Genomic DNA, 16,216 nt, shown 5'->3' with positions numbered 1-16,216 from the left:
AAAAAAAAAACAAAACTGATTTCTTACTTTCCCAAAATATAGCTCTTTTCCTTTAATCTAAAATCTTCCAATGACAGCTCTGAAAATACCTTTATAAACAAATGAATCTGCTGTGGTTAAATTCTTTTGAATGCAAATCCTTTTGAAGATCTAATAAAAGTCCAACCCAGAATAACATTCAAAACATAGGCAAAATTCCATATACAATTTATTTTACTGCATTTGTATCTGGTATCACCCACATTTTTAATGTACAAAAAATTATACTGTTATTTTTCAGACAAACATTAATAGCCAGTCCCTGAAAAAAGCTCAGAGATCAAAGTTAAAAGTTAAAAAAAATAGGTCAATTTTAATTTTTAAAAATTTTAATTCCATGACAAGGCTACTGTTAACTATTTTGATTTGAAATTAAGGTAAAATTATGTAATGGTCTTGATAGGGAACATTCATTTATTTTTCACACGAACTTGATTTTGGCAATTCCTTTCCACTACAGAAAATTATATAGGAGAAAACAACGCTCCTATAACTCTGTCAAATGGGGGGATGAGTTTAGTATTAAATAACTTCCTAATGCTCCAGGACACTCTTAAGCATTAAATTCATATTACACTTCTTCTAAAATGACCAAAACACTTATTATTCACGTTGTTGTCACATTGTGTTAGTCACTCCATTGTGTCCTACTCCTTGTGACCCCATAGACTGTAGCCCCTGAGGCTCCTCTGTCCATGGTATTCTCCAGACAAGAATACTAGAGTTGGGTTGCCATTTCCTTCTCCATATTACTCATGTTATATCAACAAAAATTAAAAAGATCAAAATTCACATTTCAAATTTAAAAGTCAAGTGCATTACTGTATCTTTGGAAAGAGTTCTAGGCTATTTTTTTTTTTTTGCTGCAGTGCTAGAAATTTTATATAATTGTCTAACTTTAATCTCCTCTATCAGCATTCCAATTTGAAAACAACTTGTAAATTTTCAGAAGTACTCATAATGGTATATAGGGCAACTTAATGAATATTTTACCTCATTTTTAGAGACAGAAAGCACTGTACTTAGTAAGCTAGACATAAATGAACCCTTCACTATCAAATGTTCTCATAAGATTTTTCTTCCACTTAAAAAAGACAGTAATGACTAGGGGTCAATCTACACTTCACTACCCTTCCTCTAGAAAGCCAGAAAATTGAAGTTGACAACTTACTTATTTAATTTCTTAGCAAAATCTCTTTGAAAATGTAGGATTTTATTTCCTGGCCATCTATAAAGGCAATAAAATTCACAATAGTAGATGGAACTCCTTTTAGAATTACTAGTAGAATCACTGATGCCAAAACCTGCTGATTTAAATAGTAATGGGAGATTTATTCTCCATCTTGGAGCAAAACCAGATATATGGCCAACTGCTATAAATGATTCATCAGAATAAAGTACAAAATCTTTCTCCCAGTTTGAAAAAAACTGTACACCATTTTAAAGATAATACTTGACATTCCAAGTTTCCAAAAGAATCTCACATAACAGAAATTTTACTCTGATAACGAGCATGGGATGATAAATATAAACAAAGCAATGTTAGGAATTTAACCCTTGCACATTAAATGAACTGATTAGATGCGAAGTACTCCAAAAAAGGAAATTATAACCAAACACTGAAATTTCTGAGAACTATCTTTTTAAAAAAAGTATGGTTTAAAATTTTTTTCCTTTGATACAAGTCACAGTTTGACCATTTCCCAAACACATGACTTACCCATGTCCTCCCTAACTGTATGCTTTCTTTTTCTTGGCAATATCATATGCAACATTAAAGGAAGTTTCATTTGGGCCTAGCTTTACTTGGAAAATACACTTCCTTCCATCTCCCCACGTTGTCACAAAAGGACAGTGTGATTCATGTAGCACTTTGGTGTTGTCAAATGTAGCGGAATAAAAAGCTGCAAGCTATTTTTGTGCAAATTGCTTGCCAACAGGTAAACAGGAGCACTTTTCATGTTAACTTGAAAACAACAAGTGACAACAAGGATTATCATTTTTATGAAGATTTTTTTAAAAGACTCAACCCAATCAATAGTTGAATTTTCCCCCAGATCAAAAATACCTTGCAGTTTTTTTATCCCACTACATTTGACAACTCCAAGTGCTACATGAATCACACTGTCGTTCTGTGACCATGTGGGGAGATGGAGGGAAGTATATGTTCCAAGTAAAGCTAGGCCCAAATGTTAAAAACAGTTGTCCAAAGGAGCTAAAAAGTCAAATGGATTCCATTGATACACTAGACTTAATCCCCTATTGTCTACTCAATGGCACTCAAGCAGCTGAGCACTCTCTCTTCCCTATATTGTCACTTTTTTCATTCCATGTGGATCCTTCTCATTAGGGTACAAAACAGGCTTTAATTTTCTCCATCTTAAAAAAATTCAAACCAAAAAATCTTTTTTTTTACCCCATATCCTCTCTTGCTACCCCTCCATTTCTCTGTTACTCCTAACAAAGTAAAATCTTGAAAGAATAGTCTACACTGGCTGTCTCCAATCCTTCTCAGGGAGAAGGAATGGAGAAAAAAATCCTCTACTCAATAATTCTCTCTTTGGATCACTACAATAGACTTTGACCTTCACATAAACTACTTTCATGAGAGTCACCGAACACTTCCTTACTTGCCAAAGATGGTCAACCATGAAGTCTTACCAACCTGTCACAAGCATTAGACAGTTGGGTCATCTTGGCCTCATTAAAATATCATCTTCACTTGCTTTCTAGGACATCACACTCTCCCCTATCTACTTCACCCTGGTCTTAACTGGTTCCTCCTCATCTCCCTTGCCTGAGCCCTAGGGAACTACAAAGTTGAGATCTCTTCTCAAACTACATGCATTTGTCAGGTAACATCCACTCTCTAGGTATCAGATACTATTATAGAATAAAGACTCCCAGATCCATGTGGTCAGTCTGGGCCTGTCTTCTAGCTCCAAACCCACATACAAATGCCTCTCCAATATACACCCATTTGTACCTCCAATTTCAAACTTACCATGTCCAAAATTGAACTCCTTATCTCATTTACCTGCCATAAAACCTGTTATTCTGTTTTCCTTATCACAGGAAAGGGTAACTCCATCTTTCCACCTATTCTGGCCAAACTCCTGTTTCCTTCCACTTCTTTTTCTCACATGTCATGTCACATTCATCAGCAAATTCTACAGACATTGTCTTCAAACTTAAATTGCCATCACTTCTCATGACCCCAAAAATCATAACACTGGTCCAGGTCATCAAATTCTTTCCTGGATTATTACAATACCTTATGAGTACCCCTGCTTCCATACTTGTATCCCTGTAATTACTACTAGGGATCTGCAGACTATGACTCATGGACCAGATCCAGTTGCTGCCTATTTTTATACAGACTCTAAGCTAAGAATAAAATTGTACATTTTTAAATGGTTAAAAAATGATATCTCATTATGTGCTAAAATTATATGAAATTTAAATTTCAGATTCCATAAGTTTTATTGAGCTACAACTACACCTAATAATGTATCTCATCTATGGATGTTTTCAACCACCACAGCAGGGCAAGAGTTCAGACAGACTATACACCCTGCAAAGTCTACAAAATTTACTCTCTAGACTTTTACAGAAAAGGTTTGCCAACCCATGATCTAACTAACACTATACCCAGTCAGAGCATAAAAATACTCTACACAAAATCTTCCAATTCCTTCCCATCTCATTCACTGTGAAGCTACATCTTTATAGACTGCTAGACATCCATAAAGACACAGATGTCAGCTACCTACAAACTCTTTCTTCTACTATTCTTCCCTTTGCTCAGTCTGCCCTAGCCCTGTGAGGTCCTACTCCTTGAACATGTAAAGCAAAGTCCTACTGCAGGGCCTCCCGCCCTGCTCTTCCCTCTCTTTGGAAACTTCTTAACCCAGATCTACACAGTTCATTCTCACTCCTCACTGGTAATGGCCCAAATTTCGACTTATTAGTGAGGTTTTTCTCGATCAAACTGCTCCCACTCCCTATTACCAGTCTTCATTTCCTTCCTCTGTGTCTTTTCCATCTAACATACTATTTACTGTTTATTTTCCACTGTGTATTTCCTCTGCAACTTTTATCTTGTGTTTTTCATTACCTATTTTATTTTTTCCCAAGTTAGAATAATGCAGGGCATATATTATGCACTCAATATAATTTGCTATATGATTAACTTTAAGATAACCTTAAATAACTGACATTTCATCTTCTACAAAAAATTTTTAATAACAGAAAAATCGAAAGGTTAAAAACTGAGTTCCTAAAAGTCATCCATCATCAACAACAACAATAAGCCCTGTAATAGATTAAACTTATAATACTAGCACATTCAGACAGATTGAGTATTTATGTCAGGAAGTATAATCAAGATTTTAATCACGTGATAAATCCTACCTGCAATAGTAATACAAAGTGTTTACTTGCAAAATCCTGATTCTGCAGTCCACAGCATCCCAAACACAATACAGCCAAATTTCTTACTACAGGATGAACATTTATTATTCCAGGAAGAATCTAAAATGAATTAGAGATTAAAATAATTTTGACTAGAAGAAGAAATTTAAAACAGTATATTAAGAAGGTGGTCAAAACGAAAATTTCTTTAAGAACTCATAGATCTACTTCATTTCCATATATAGTCTATTAACTCAAAAAACTAAATAGTAAATTGCTAAAACAGAAGAAAACAGTCAGAGCAAATTATAGTTCCTATATTCCCTCCACCTGCCAAAACTGACTCAATGGCCTCCAGTGCTCAAAGAAATGATAAAACTCCCTATTGTGTAGTCTTTCCCAGTATCATCTCATGCCGCAATATCCCCTGCTCTTTGTTTATTCAGTTGATCTGTTTTCAATGTTTCCCAATCAGTGCTATCCACTAGAAACATAATGCAAATAACATATGTCATTTTAAATTTTCTAATAGCCACATTATAGTAAAATGAAGCAGATGAAATTAATTTTAATATATTTTATTCCAAAATAAATAACAACACATATAATCAACATCTAAAAATTGAGATAACATTTTTAGCTATGGCTTTAAAAAAAATTTATAAAAAAGTGAGATAAATTATGTTGCTTGTACTAAGTCTTTGAAACCCAATGTATTTTTACATTTATAAATATATATATATTTATAATAGTTTTTAATAGTCACAGGTTTTTAATATCCACATGTTGCTGGTGGCTACAGTATTCACAAGAGTAAATCTATACCATTCTTCCCTTTCTTTTTCACATACTTAATATGCCCACTCAAATGTCACCTCAAGGTCACCCTCCATGGACAGATGAAACTCATTATCTTAAGTTAACACATGACCATAAAGCTTTTCTTCATAGCCATTATCAATGGCATAAGCTTTCACTTGTTTATTTGATTGATGTCCCCCTCACTAGACCAAAAGATCTACATGTAGACCAAAAGGTCTACATGTGTTTTGTAAATCATGTACACTCTATCCCCAATACTGAGTGTACAGTACACAATACACTATGGTAGATATATTATTTATATTTATTATAAAATCATTAATATTTGTTCACTTTTTTTTTTTTTTTTAATTTTTTTATTTTTCAGTGGGTTTTGTCATACATTGATGTGAATCAGCCATAGAGTTACACGAATTCCCCATCCCGGTCTCCCATCCCACCTCCCTCTCCACCCGATTCCTCTGGATCACTTTCATTTTTTAAGCACAGTAACTCCATTAAAATATTATTACTCCTATATCTAAATACCTTACTCTTCCAATCTTTAGACAGATTACATTTATATATTTAAAATTGTTATGACCATTCAATTTTGTATTCTTTATTTCCTCAATATTGTATGTGTTTTCCCACATATATATATATGTCTTTGTAATTACTGTTTCAATTGTGTAGTTAATTATACCATAATTTATCATTCTCCTGCAACAGAACCAGACATAAAGCACACAGCAGAATTTTAAAATATCACTTTTCATTAGAGACATCTTCTTCCTTAAAATTAAAAACTAAATTCTAGAGATTGAATAGATCTAGTTTTAATCAGCTCTGGACTTTTCTGAATAATAATCTGATTTCTTTACTATATTGACAAACTCATGACAATCCAAGGAACCAGATTTTAGAGCACAATTGTTAGCTGTTTTTCACTAATCCCAAGGGAAAAAACCTTAGGGAAAATCCTGGAAGAGCTTGGACACATTTAAAATTTGCTTTGGATAAGTAGCAATATTAAAAAAATACTCTAAAGCTGCATGTCTAATACCATCACCACTAACCACATGTGGCTACTGAATACTTGAAATTTGATTTGTCCAGATTGAGATGTGCTTTAAGACTTAGTATGAAGAAGAGAATATAATTTTTATATTGACTAACTGATGAAATTATAATATTTGGGCTATATTGAGTTAAATATATTAAAATTAATTTCACATGTTTCTTATTAACTTTTAAATGCAGCTACTAGAAAATTTAAAGTTAACAGGTGGTTTGCATTATATTTCTACCAGAAAATGTTGTTCTAAGGCTTGCAGAATTTATATCCCTCTCCTGAGTAAAATGGAGATTACCTATGGGGGTTACTTTAGTAAAAAGTCCCTTAAATATGCAGTAATAAACAAACTCCTTCACAAGGCTTACAATGTAACTTTCTTAGTCTTTCTACACAGTAAGATTCTGGTACTTTAAATATTACTATTGTATCTCAGTATTCCTCTTACTATTCAAAAAATGAAGATATTCTGCATCTCTTGCCAGTATAAAATAATTTTTTCAAACTTTCTAAAAGAATAATTATAACATATACCAGGTCTTTTACATGCATTATCTTAATTCTCACAATATGAAGCAGCCACTACATTATTTCTTTCAACTTACCAAAGATTCAATGATGCCATCCATGGTTGCACCTATACCTGTTGAAGTGGACATCTGCTTCAATAGTTCATAGCACAAAATAAGACACTTCTGTAGGGTTTCAGCATCATTCTAAAACAAAACACAAGATATTCTGCTTTTAGTAAGAATATATTCTGCCCACCCCTCAAATATTTACTTAGAGTATTTTGTCTAAGACATGTTGTCTCTATACACATTCCCTGAATGACTTTAACCATTCACGTAATTTACCATTTATGAGCTAGTTCAACTATTCTCCAAAGTTTGATATTCATATACAAAACTGCCATAAGACATTTCCTCTTGTACGTCCAACAGGCTTTTTAAACTCAAAATGGCCAAAAGGGAACTAATTATTACTCAAATCCCTCCTCCTATGCAACATCCATAAATACTGCTGCCATCTACCCAGCCATCCAAACCAAAAGACCAAGGATACACTCCTGACTCACTGCTCTCCCTGTTACTAATTCCAAAATATGTTTCAAATCCATGACATCTTTCCAAATCTACCATCATCATGTTCAGACCACAATCAACTCAATCCTACATTACTCTAAGTCTTTAAACTAGTATATATGCATGAAATTAATTTCCTGAGTAACAGAATGACATAATCTCATTTTTAGATCTACACCATGATCTTTGAACAGGTCAACGTGGTCAAACAGATGCCAAGAGTAAACATCGACATTTTAAGAATCACTGAACTAAAATGGACAGCAATGGGTGAATTTAATTCAGATGACCATTATATCTACTACTGTGGACAAGACTCCCTTAGAAGAAATGGAGAAGCCCTCATAGTCAACAAAGAATCTGAAACACACAGTACTTGGTGCACAGTACTTGGGTGCAATCTCAAAAATGACAGAATGATCTTGGTTTGTTTCCAAGGCAAACCATTCAAAATCACAGTAATCCAAGTCTATGCCCTAACCACTAACACTGAAGAAGCTGAAGTCGAATGGTTCTATGAAGACCTACAGGACGTTCTAGAACGAACACCAAAAAAAGATGTCCTTTTCATCACAGGGGACTGGAATGCAAAAGTAGGAAGTCAAGACATACCTAGAGTAACAGGCAAGTTTGGTCTTTGACTAGAAAATAAAGCAGGGAAAAGGTTAAGAGAGTTTTTCCAAGAGAACGCACTATCATAGCAAATGCCTTCTCTCAAAAACACAAGAGCCAAGTCTACACATAGACATCACCAGATGGTTGATACCAAAATCAGATTGATTATATTCTTTGCAGCTGAAGATGGAGAAGCTCTACGCAGTCAGCAAAAACAAGACCGGGGGAGTTCAGATAATGAGATCCTTATTGCAAAATTCAGACTTTAATTAAAGAAAGTAAGGGAAACCACTATGCCATTCAGGTATGATCTAAATCAAATTCATTATGATTATACAGTGGAAGTGACAAATAGATTCAAGGGATTAAATCCGATACAGAGTGTCTAAAGAACTGTAAGTGGAGGTTAGTAACACTGTACAGAAGGCAGTGAAGAAACTATCCCAAAGAAAAAGAAATGCAACAAAGCAAAATGGTTGTCTGACGTGGCCTTACAAATAGCTGAGAGAAGAAGAGAAGCGAAAGGCAAAGAAGAAAGGGAAAGACATCCCCAACTAAGTGCAGGGTTCCAAATAGCAAGGAGAAATAAAAGAGCCTTGTTCAGTGAACAATGCAAAGAAACAGAACAAAAGGATAAAAAACGCTAGAGATCTCTTCAAGAAAACTGGAGATACCAAGGGAACATTTCACGCAAAGATGGGTATAATAAAGGACAGAATTGACAAGGACATAACAGAAGCAGAAGAGATTAAGCAGGTGGCAAGAATAAACAGAACTATACAAAAAAGGTCTTAATGACTGGGATAACCACAATGGTGTCGTCACCCACCTAGAGCCAAACATCCTGGAGTGTGAAGTCAAGTGGGCCTTAGGAATTATTACTATGAGCCAAGCTAGTGGAGGTGATGGAATTTCAGCTGAGCTATTTAAAATCCTAGAAGATGACACTGTTAAAGTGCTGCACCAATGTCAACAAATCTGGAAAACTCAGCAGTGGCCAGAGAACTGGAAAAGGTCAGTTTTCATTCCAATCCCAAAGAAGGGCAATGCCAAAGAATGTTCAAACTACCGCACAATTGTGCTCATTTCGTAAGGTAGAAAAGTGATGCTCAAAATCCTTCAAGATAGCCTTCAACAGTACATGAACCAAGAACTTCCAGATGTACAAGCTGGATCTAGAGAAGGCAGAGGAATCAGAGATCAAATGGCCAATATTCATTGGATCATAGAAAAAGCAAGAAAATTCCAGAAAAACATCTGCTTGTTTGACTACACTAAAGCCTTTGACTGTGTGGCATATAACAAACTCTGGAAAATTCTTAGAGATGGGAACACCAGAGCACCTTACCTACCTCCTGAGAAACCTCTATGAAGGTCATGAAGCAATAGTTACAACCAGACATGAAACAACAAACTGATCCAACACTGGGAGAGGAGTACATCAAGGCTGTATGCTGTCACCCGGTTTATTTAACTTCTATGCAGAGTACATGTTTCAAAACGTTGGGCCAGATGAAGCACAAGCTGGAATCAAGACTGCCAGGAGAAATATCAACAACCTCAGATATACACATGATACCACCCTAATGGCAGAAAGCGGAGAGGAACTCAAAAGCCACTTGATGAAGGTGAAAAAAAGCTGGCTTAAAACTCAATATTCAAAAAACAAAGATTATGGCATCCTATCTCATCGCTTCACAGCAAATAGATGGGGAAAAAAATGGAAACAGTGACAGACTTCTATTTTCTTGGACTCCAAAATCACTGCAAATAGTGACTACAGTCATGAAATTAAATACACTTGCTCCTTGGAAGCGGAGAATGCAAAGGCATCCTCCTCCAGTACTCTTGCCTGGAGAATCCCAGGGATGGCAGAGCCTGGTGTGCTGCCATCTATGGGGTCGCAGAGTTGAACATGATTAAAGCAACTTAGCAGCAGCAGCAGTTCCTTGGAAGAAAAGCTATGACCAACCTAGACAGTGTATTAAAAAGCAGATGCTCCTTTGCCAACAAAGGTCCATCTAGTCAAAGCTATGGTTTTTCCAATAGTCATGTATGGATGTGAGAGTTAGACCATAAGGAAGGCAGAGCACTGAAGAATTGATGCTTTTGAACTGTGGTGCCGGAGAAGACTCTTGAGAGTCCCTTGAACTGCAAGGAGATCAAACCAGTCAATCCTAAAGGAAATCAATCCTGAATATTCATTGGAAGGACTGATGCTGAAGCTAAAGTTCCAATATCTGGTCACTTGATGTGAAGAGCCAACCCACTGAAAAAGACCCTGATGCTGGGAAAGATTGAAGGTAGGAAGAGAAGGGGATGACAGAGGATAAGATGGTTGGATGGCATCACCAACTCAATGGACTGAGTTTGAGCAAACTCCAGGAGATAGTGAAGGACAGTGAAGCCTGGCATGCCACAGTCCATGGGGGTGCAAAGAGTTGGACACAATTTAGCGACTGAACAACAACAACATGATCTTTGGGTAAGGCACAATTTTTAAAAGATTGCTTATACAAGGCCTTACATGAATTAGCCCTTAATTTTTCCCCCCAGGTTTATCTCTTACCTCTTCCCATCAATTCTATAGTCACACGGACCTTAAGTTTTTTAACATGACAGGCACTCTTTAACTTCTGAGCCTTCACACATGTCACTCCATCTGCCTATAACATTCCTTCAACAACTCACTGCAGAGAGATGACAGTGCAGTAAAAGCACAATGAAAGCTGCATGCCTGGGTCTGAATTCTGCCTCCACCACTTACTATCTATATAACTTCAGGCAAGTTACTTGCCTTCTATAAAATGAGGGTAATTGTACCAATTCCACTAGGTCATAGTGAGAATCAAATGAATTCACACTCATGAATATCACCTCCACACACACATACAAAAGCATCCTGTAACTACTAGCTTAAGAATTATTTTTCAAATCTCAAGCTTAAACATTTATTCTTTTGGAGAAGTCAACACCACACTATGTGGTTTGGATGCCTCTCCTACACTTACCTGACTATAGCATTTATTACACTATACTGTGATTATACTGGAACAGATTTATAACCCTTAAATAGGACAAATGAACACATAAATGGTCAAAGCAAGTAAAGTTAAACAGATAATAGTAATCATGACAGATCACCTTACTTAAAATTTTTCTAATTCAGATTTGCAATTTTATCATTTTTCAGTTTCCATTTTCAATTTTTGCTTTAAATTTCCTCCTCAAATTTAAAAGCCCACTGAATTTGTCAAACAAAAGAAATAGCTACTAACCATGAAAATAAAATTCAGGCATATCCACTGGGAAGGTGGGGTGTTAAGAGCAGGAAAATCTATGGCTACAGAACTCAATGACATAACTCACAAAACTCCCCTGTAGAGTAAACTCTTCCCTATCCAGCTTTCTCTTCATGAGAATAATCAGAGGCCATTACAGAGTACTGAGAAGAGCTCCCCATGCTATACAGCAGGTTTTTATTAGTTTATATAGTATTTCATTTAAAATAACAAAGTTACTTAGGTTTTTCTAAAACAAAAGAGTAATTAAACTTTAAAAAATATATGTGTAACAGTATTATTACTATAGAAATTCTTCTCCTAGCAGTGGAAAGATCATGAATCTTCCATAAAAAAGGGAAAGATGCATTTTCCTTTTCTGAATCATTGATGACAAACAAACAAAAAATAAAGAGAAGGCAACCACTCGAAGGCAATTTTCCTTGGCAAGGAATAAAGACTTTAGACCTTAGGGATCAGCATGACAAGGGAGCAAATCAAATAAAGTCCTAGCTACAATAATTAAAGTTCATTAAAGCTTTTTGAAGTCCAACACAGAAAGAAACTGGCAGAAAAATATAATTTTCATATTATTTCATGGTACTGTTAAAAATCCCTCCAAAGGGAATATATTCTGGCAGCTAAATTAAGCAAACAAGGTTTAATTATGATGATTAATAGCAGCTGACATTTACTGTAAAAAAGTTATCTATACCTTCTCTATGTGGACTTCTTTAATTTCAAGTTGTTCTGTCTCTTTCAATAGTTTTATTTTGGCATCCTCTAATGCTTTTATTTCTTCTTTTAACTCTGATGCTCGATGAAAATCCTGTAAGGTAATGCAATTTTCCAAAGAGTCTTTCGCCTCAATAAGTTTAACTTTTATTTCAGCCATCTAAGAAAAGATATAAATTGTAAAAACAACAAACAAAAACTATTAATACAAAATCTGTAGCAAACTAAACAGTATTATTAACATCTCAACCATCAACAAATTAATCAGTCGGGCACATATAGAAAAAGTTGTAGTCTTCCTGAAACAGATTGGAAAATCTTTCAACTCACATAATCTGATAACATTTGATACTCTTATAGTTTAATAGTTAATCTATAATTTAACTTTGTGAGAGAAATTTTTAAAATGTACAAGAAATAAAAGACTTGCACAACTACATTCTAGTCAAGCATTTCTTTAATTTAGAAGAGAGTTACCTTAAGCTCTTTCTTTCTTGCATCAGCTGGATCATTATTAACACCAACAGTAACAATGGGTGCTCGAATCTCTGAGATAATTTCTGTAACCTGATAAATTATAATTCAGAATAAATGTTTTAATATATGTTACACAACATAAAATGACATTCAACTGTCACACAAAACTCCAAACAGTATCCACAATCTTTTCAAAAATAGAGCAAAACATATAAGCAAAAATGGCACACATTCTATCTCCTAGACAATTTTAGAAAAAAATGACCAGACAATACATCTGACTAAAAACTCTTAATATTATGCGACGGTAAATAGGCATATTATTTACTGAAGATGAATTCTCTTTCACACAGAGCTTAGAAACAGAAAAAAAGTGAAAAAAGACTCTAATCTTGGGTACCATAAACCTAAAATTTTCTGCCTCTAATCCTCAACTCCCTCTCTTGTTAAACTACAATGGGAGTGGAATACAAAAATAAGAGTACCCTTTAATTCCTCTTTTGGGTGTACAAGGCATAACGACAGCAAACTAAACACTTCCCTTTCAGAGACACTAGGCCTTGGAGTTGGCAGATTCAGGAAAAAGTGGCATCCCTAATGAAAGTACATTAAACAGGTGCTGTTATAACCACTAATTGGCAATGTTGTAGAAGGAATTTATATACTATCTGTATAAGGACGGACTGGAAAAGACAACCTTTGAATTAACTTGTGATTTACAATTTTATGAAAATCAATGATACAAGTCTGTTTTTTAGGCTACCCCAGAGAAAAATAAAAATACTTGAAAATAGTAATATAATTGTTTAAAAATAAAATAAATAGATTTTATCTATTTATCTAAAAAAATTAAGATACTTATGTTTGTATTTACCAAGCACTTTATGAAAATTATTTCATGGAACAATTAAAAATAAATATTGTTATTCTTATTTTGCAAACAAAAATTCTAAATTAAGTAATTTGGGTAAAGTCACAAATTCAGAAAGTGTCCAATGGGAAATCAACCCAAAGTGAAGAGGAACTAAAGAACCTCTTAATGAGGATGAAGGAGGAGAGTAAAAAGCTGGCTTAAAACTCAATATTAAGAAAAATAAGATCATGGCATCTGGTCCCATCACTTCATGGCAAAAGGAAGGGGAAAAGGTGGAAGCAGTGACAAATTTCCTTTTCTTGGTCTCTAAAATCACAAGGGATGATGACTATAGCCATGAAATTAGAAGACAACTACTCGGCAGGAAAGCCATGACAAACCTAGACAGTATGTTAAAAAGCAAAGACATCACTTTGCCGACAAAGGTCCATACAGTTAAGGCTAGGTTTTTCCAGTAGTCACGTATGGATGTAAGAGCTGGGCAATAAAGACAGCAGAGAGCCAAAGAATTGATGCTTTCAAACTATGTTGCTGGAAAAGATTCTTGAGACTCCCTTGGAAAGCAAGGATATCAAACCAGTCCATCTTAAAGGAAATCAACCCTGAATACTCTTTGGAAGGACTGATGCTGAAGCAGAAACTCCAAAACTTTGGCCACTTGATGTGAACAGCCAACTCACTGGAAAAGACCCTGATGCTGGAAAAGACTGAAGACAGAAGAGGGTGACAAGAGGATGAGATGGTTGGATGGCATCACCGATTCAATGGACGTGAACTTGGGCAAACTCTGGGAGACGGTGAGGGACAGGGAAGCCTGGTGTGCTGCATGCAGTGCATGGGGTCACAAAGAGTCAGAGACAACCTGGCGACTGAACAACAACAAATGTATAAATTCAGCCAGCTCTCAAACCCAGCAACCAATGCCTATGCCACCTCTTCCCTAAAGTGCTCCATTTCAAACTGAATCAACACAATAGGTACCGTAAGAGAAGAAAAGAAATATTTTTTAAAACATTTGTGTGAGAGGGACTGGGTTTTAAGAAGTTTAAAAGCTTCACAAAGAGACAAAACTAAAACAAAAGCAATTAAAGACAAATAAAGCCAAAAGCACTGAAAACACAATTAACAATGTTATTGACCAAAACCTTTTATTTCTATCAACAATGAAGAAAATTACTTACAATTTGTATTCTCTTATTATCATCTATAATGATGTGGAGCAGTCTCTCAACAAGAAAAGAAATTAGGGATATTGGGGTAGTAGGTAGAGTAAGAATCTCCTGTAAGATAGCCAGCAGTCGTTTCCTAAATTCAAGAAGAACTATTTAAATTTCAATACAAAAATAGAAATACGTTATATTTCACCTATTCTGCAGACTTAATTTGTCTTAATTCTTTTTTATATTTATCTCTATAGGTACAAATATATATGTACTGACTTTAGGCCAAAAATTCATTCTGAAAAAAAATAATTTATAAATGACCCTATAATCTTTCATAAATCAATAGGATGAAATGACAAAATACCATAAGTGATTCAAATAATTTATACTGTATTTATTATAGAGAGGACTAGTAATACTACCAGAAATTTTTAAGCAAAAACCTGCAACTTCATTGTTTATTCTGATGAAACTGAATTAGAAACTCATATTTCCATATTCACATAACAGAGAAGAGAAACATAGACAGCATGTATTTTCACTTATATACTCCATATATGTATTATATATATAAGAGGAAAGAAAAAACTTCATATAGTACTTTAGAGAGTTAGGTTAAATACATTTAATCATATGGTAATATAACTGTATCTTAACAAAGGCTATTAGGAGAACAAATTAGAACAAGAATTAACATTTAAATGTACCTTCCTCCTTCTTCATTGGTATCCAAAGACTTGATAATTAGAATCAATTGTTGACCTATGAATTCTTTTGTCATCAAATTGCCAATATAGGAAAAATCACCTCTCTGTTCTTCATTAACAACTGGAATGCTTTGAACATAACTAAAACAGGCACAATTAATAAAATGTAGAATTTGTTACGAAACATTGAACAGCTCCCTATTAAGTCAGAAAAGGGTCATTTTATGCCCTTATCAGTCCCAAGATCTATATATGGACATTTATACCATGTGATACTAATGTGATTTAGAAACTAAATTCTGTGCTATTGTCATGAACTTTTGTGAACTTACTGGCTTGATTCAAAAGAACTTGGAAATATATTTTCATTAAAAATACACATTTCCTAATGGAAATTTTCAAAAGGTACATATTTACATCTCTTAATATAACTAATTATTTCAATGTTACTAGTATTCTCAATTATAAAGTTCTAAATCTCTTCTCCAAAAATACAATTATTCAGAAAGAGCCAGTCTTCCCTCATCATCCTTAATCATTATTTTGTTTAAAAGAATAATAGTATAAATAAAAATTACGTTGTCAGCCATGAACACAATGACCTTTTTAAAAAATTAGAAAAAAATAGATAGCTTCATGAATTTCTATTATCCTTGCTTGAGGGCTTTCTCAGTGGTTCAGATGGTAAAGAATCTGCCTATAATGCAGGAGACCTGGTTGGAACCCTGGGTCAGGAATATCCCCCCTAGAGAGGGAAATGGCTATCCACTCCAGTATTCTTAACTGGAGAATTCCATGGACAGAGGAGCTTGGTGGGCTACAGTCCTTGCTCAGGGTCCTATTAATTGCTATACTGTTCTAATTGCTACCAAGCAAGCACTGTCAACTACACTTTTATTTTTACCCTGTGTGTGTGCTCAGTTGCTCAGGGGTCTCTGACTCTCTGTGACC

At 34.7% G+C, this 16,216-nt stretch overlaps 1 protein-coding gene across 1 annotated transcript in view; it reads right to left on the bottom strand.

The window, feature by feature from the left end:
- Positions 1–16,216, bottom strand: part of NCAPG (non-SMC condensin I complex subunit G) — a 44,685-nt gene that overhangs the window by 18,357 nt on the left and 10,112 nt on the right. Inside the window, exons 8-13 of the mRNA XM_065907529.1 lie at positions 15,266–15,406; positions 14,577–14,700; positions 12,522–12,611; positions 12,025–12,204; positions 6,934–7,044; positions 4,453–4,572 (exon numbers count right to left, since the gene is read on the bottom strand). Of these exons, the coding sequence (XP_065763601.1) occupies positions 4,453–4,572; positions 6,934–7,044; positions 12,025–12,204; positions 12,522–12,611; positions 14,577–14,700; positions 15,266–15,406 (766 nt within the window). The remainder of the gene's footprint in view (positions 1–4,452; positions 4,573–6,933; positions 7,045–12,024; positions 12,205–12,521; positions 12,612–14,576; positions 14,701–15,265; positions 15,407–16,216) is intronic.

Source organism: Muntiacus reevesi, chromosome 16 (assembly GCF_963930625.1).
Source record: "Muntiacus reevesi chromosome 16, mMunRee1.1, whole genome shotgun sequence".
Taxonomy (NCBI): Eukaryota; Metazoa; Chordata; class Mammalia; order Artiodactyla; family Cervidae; genus Muntiacus; species Muntiacus reevesi.
Note: the sequence above shows the minus strand (reverse complement) of the source record. Positions and strands in the feature narration are given on the sequence as shown.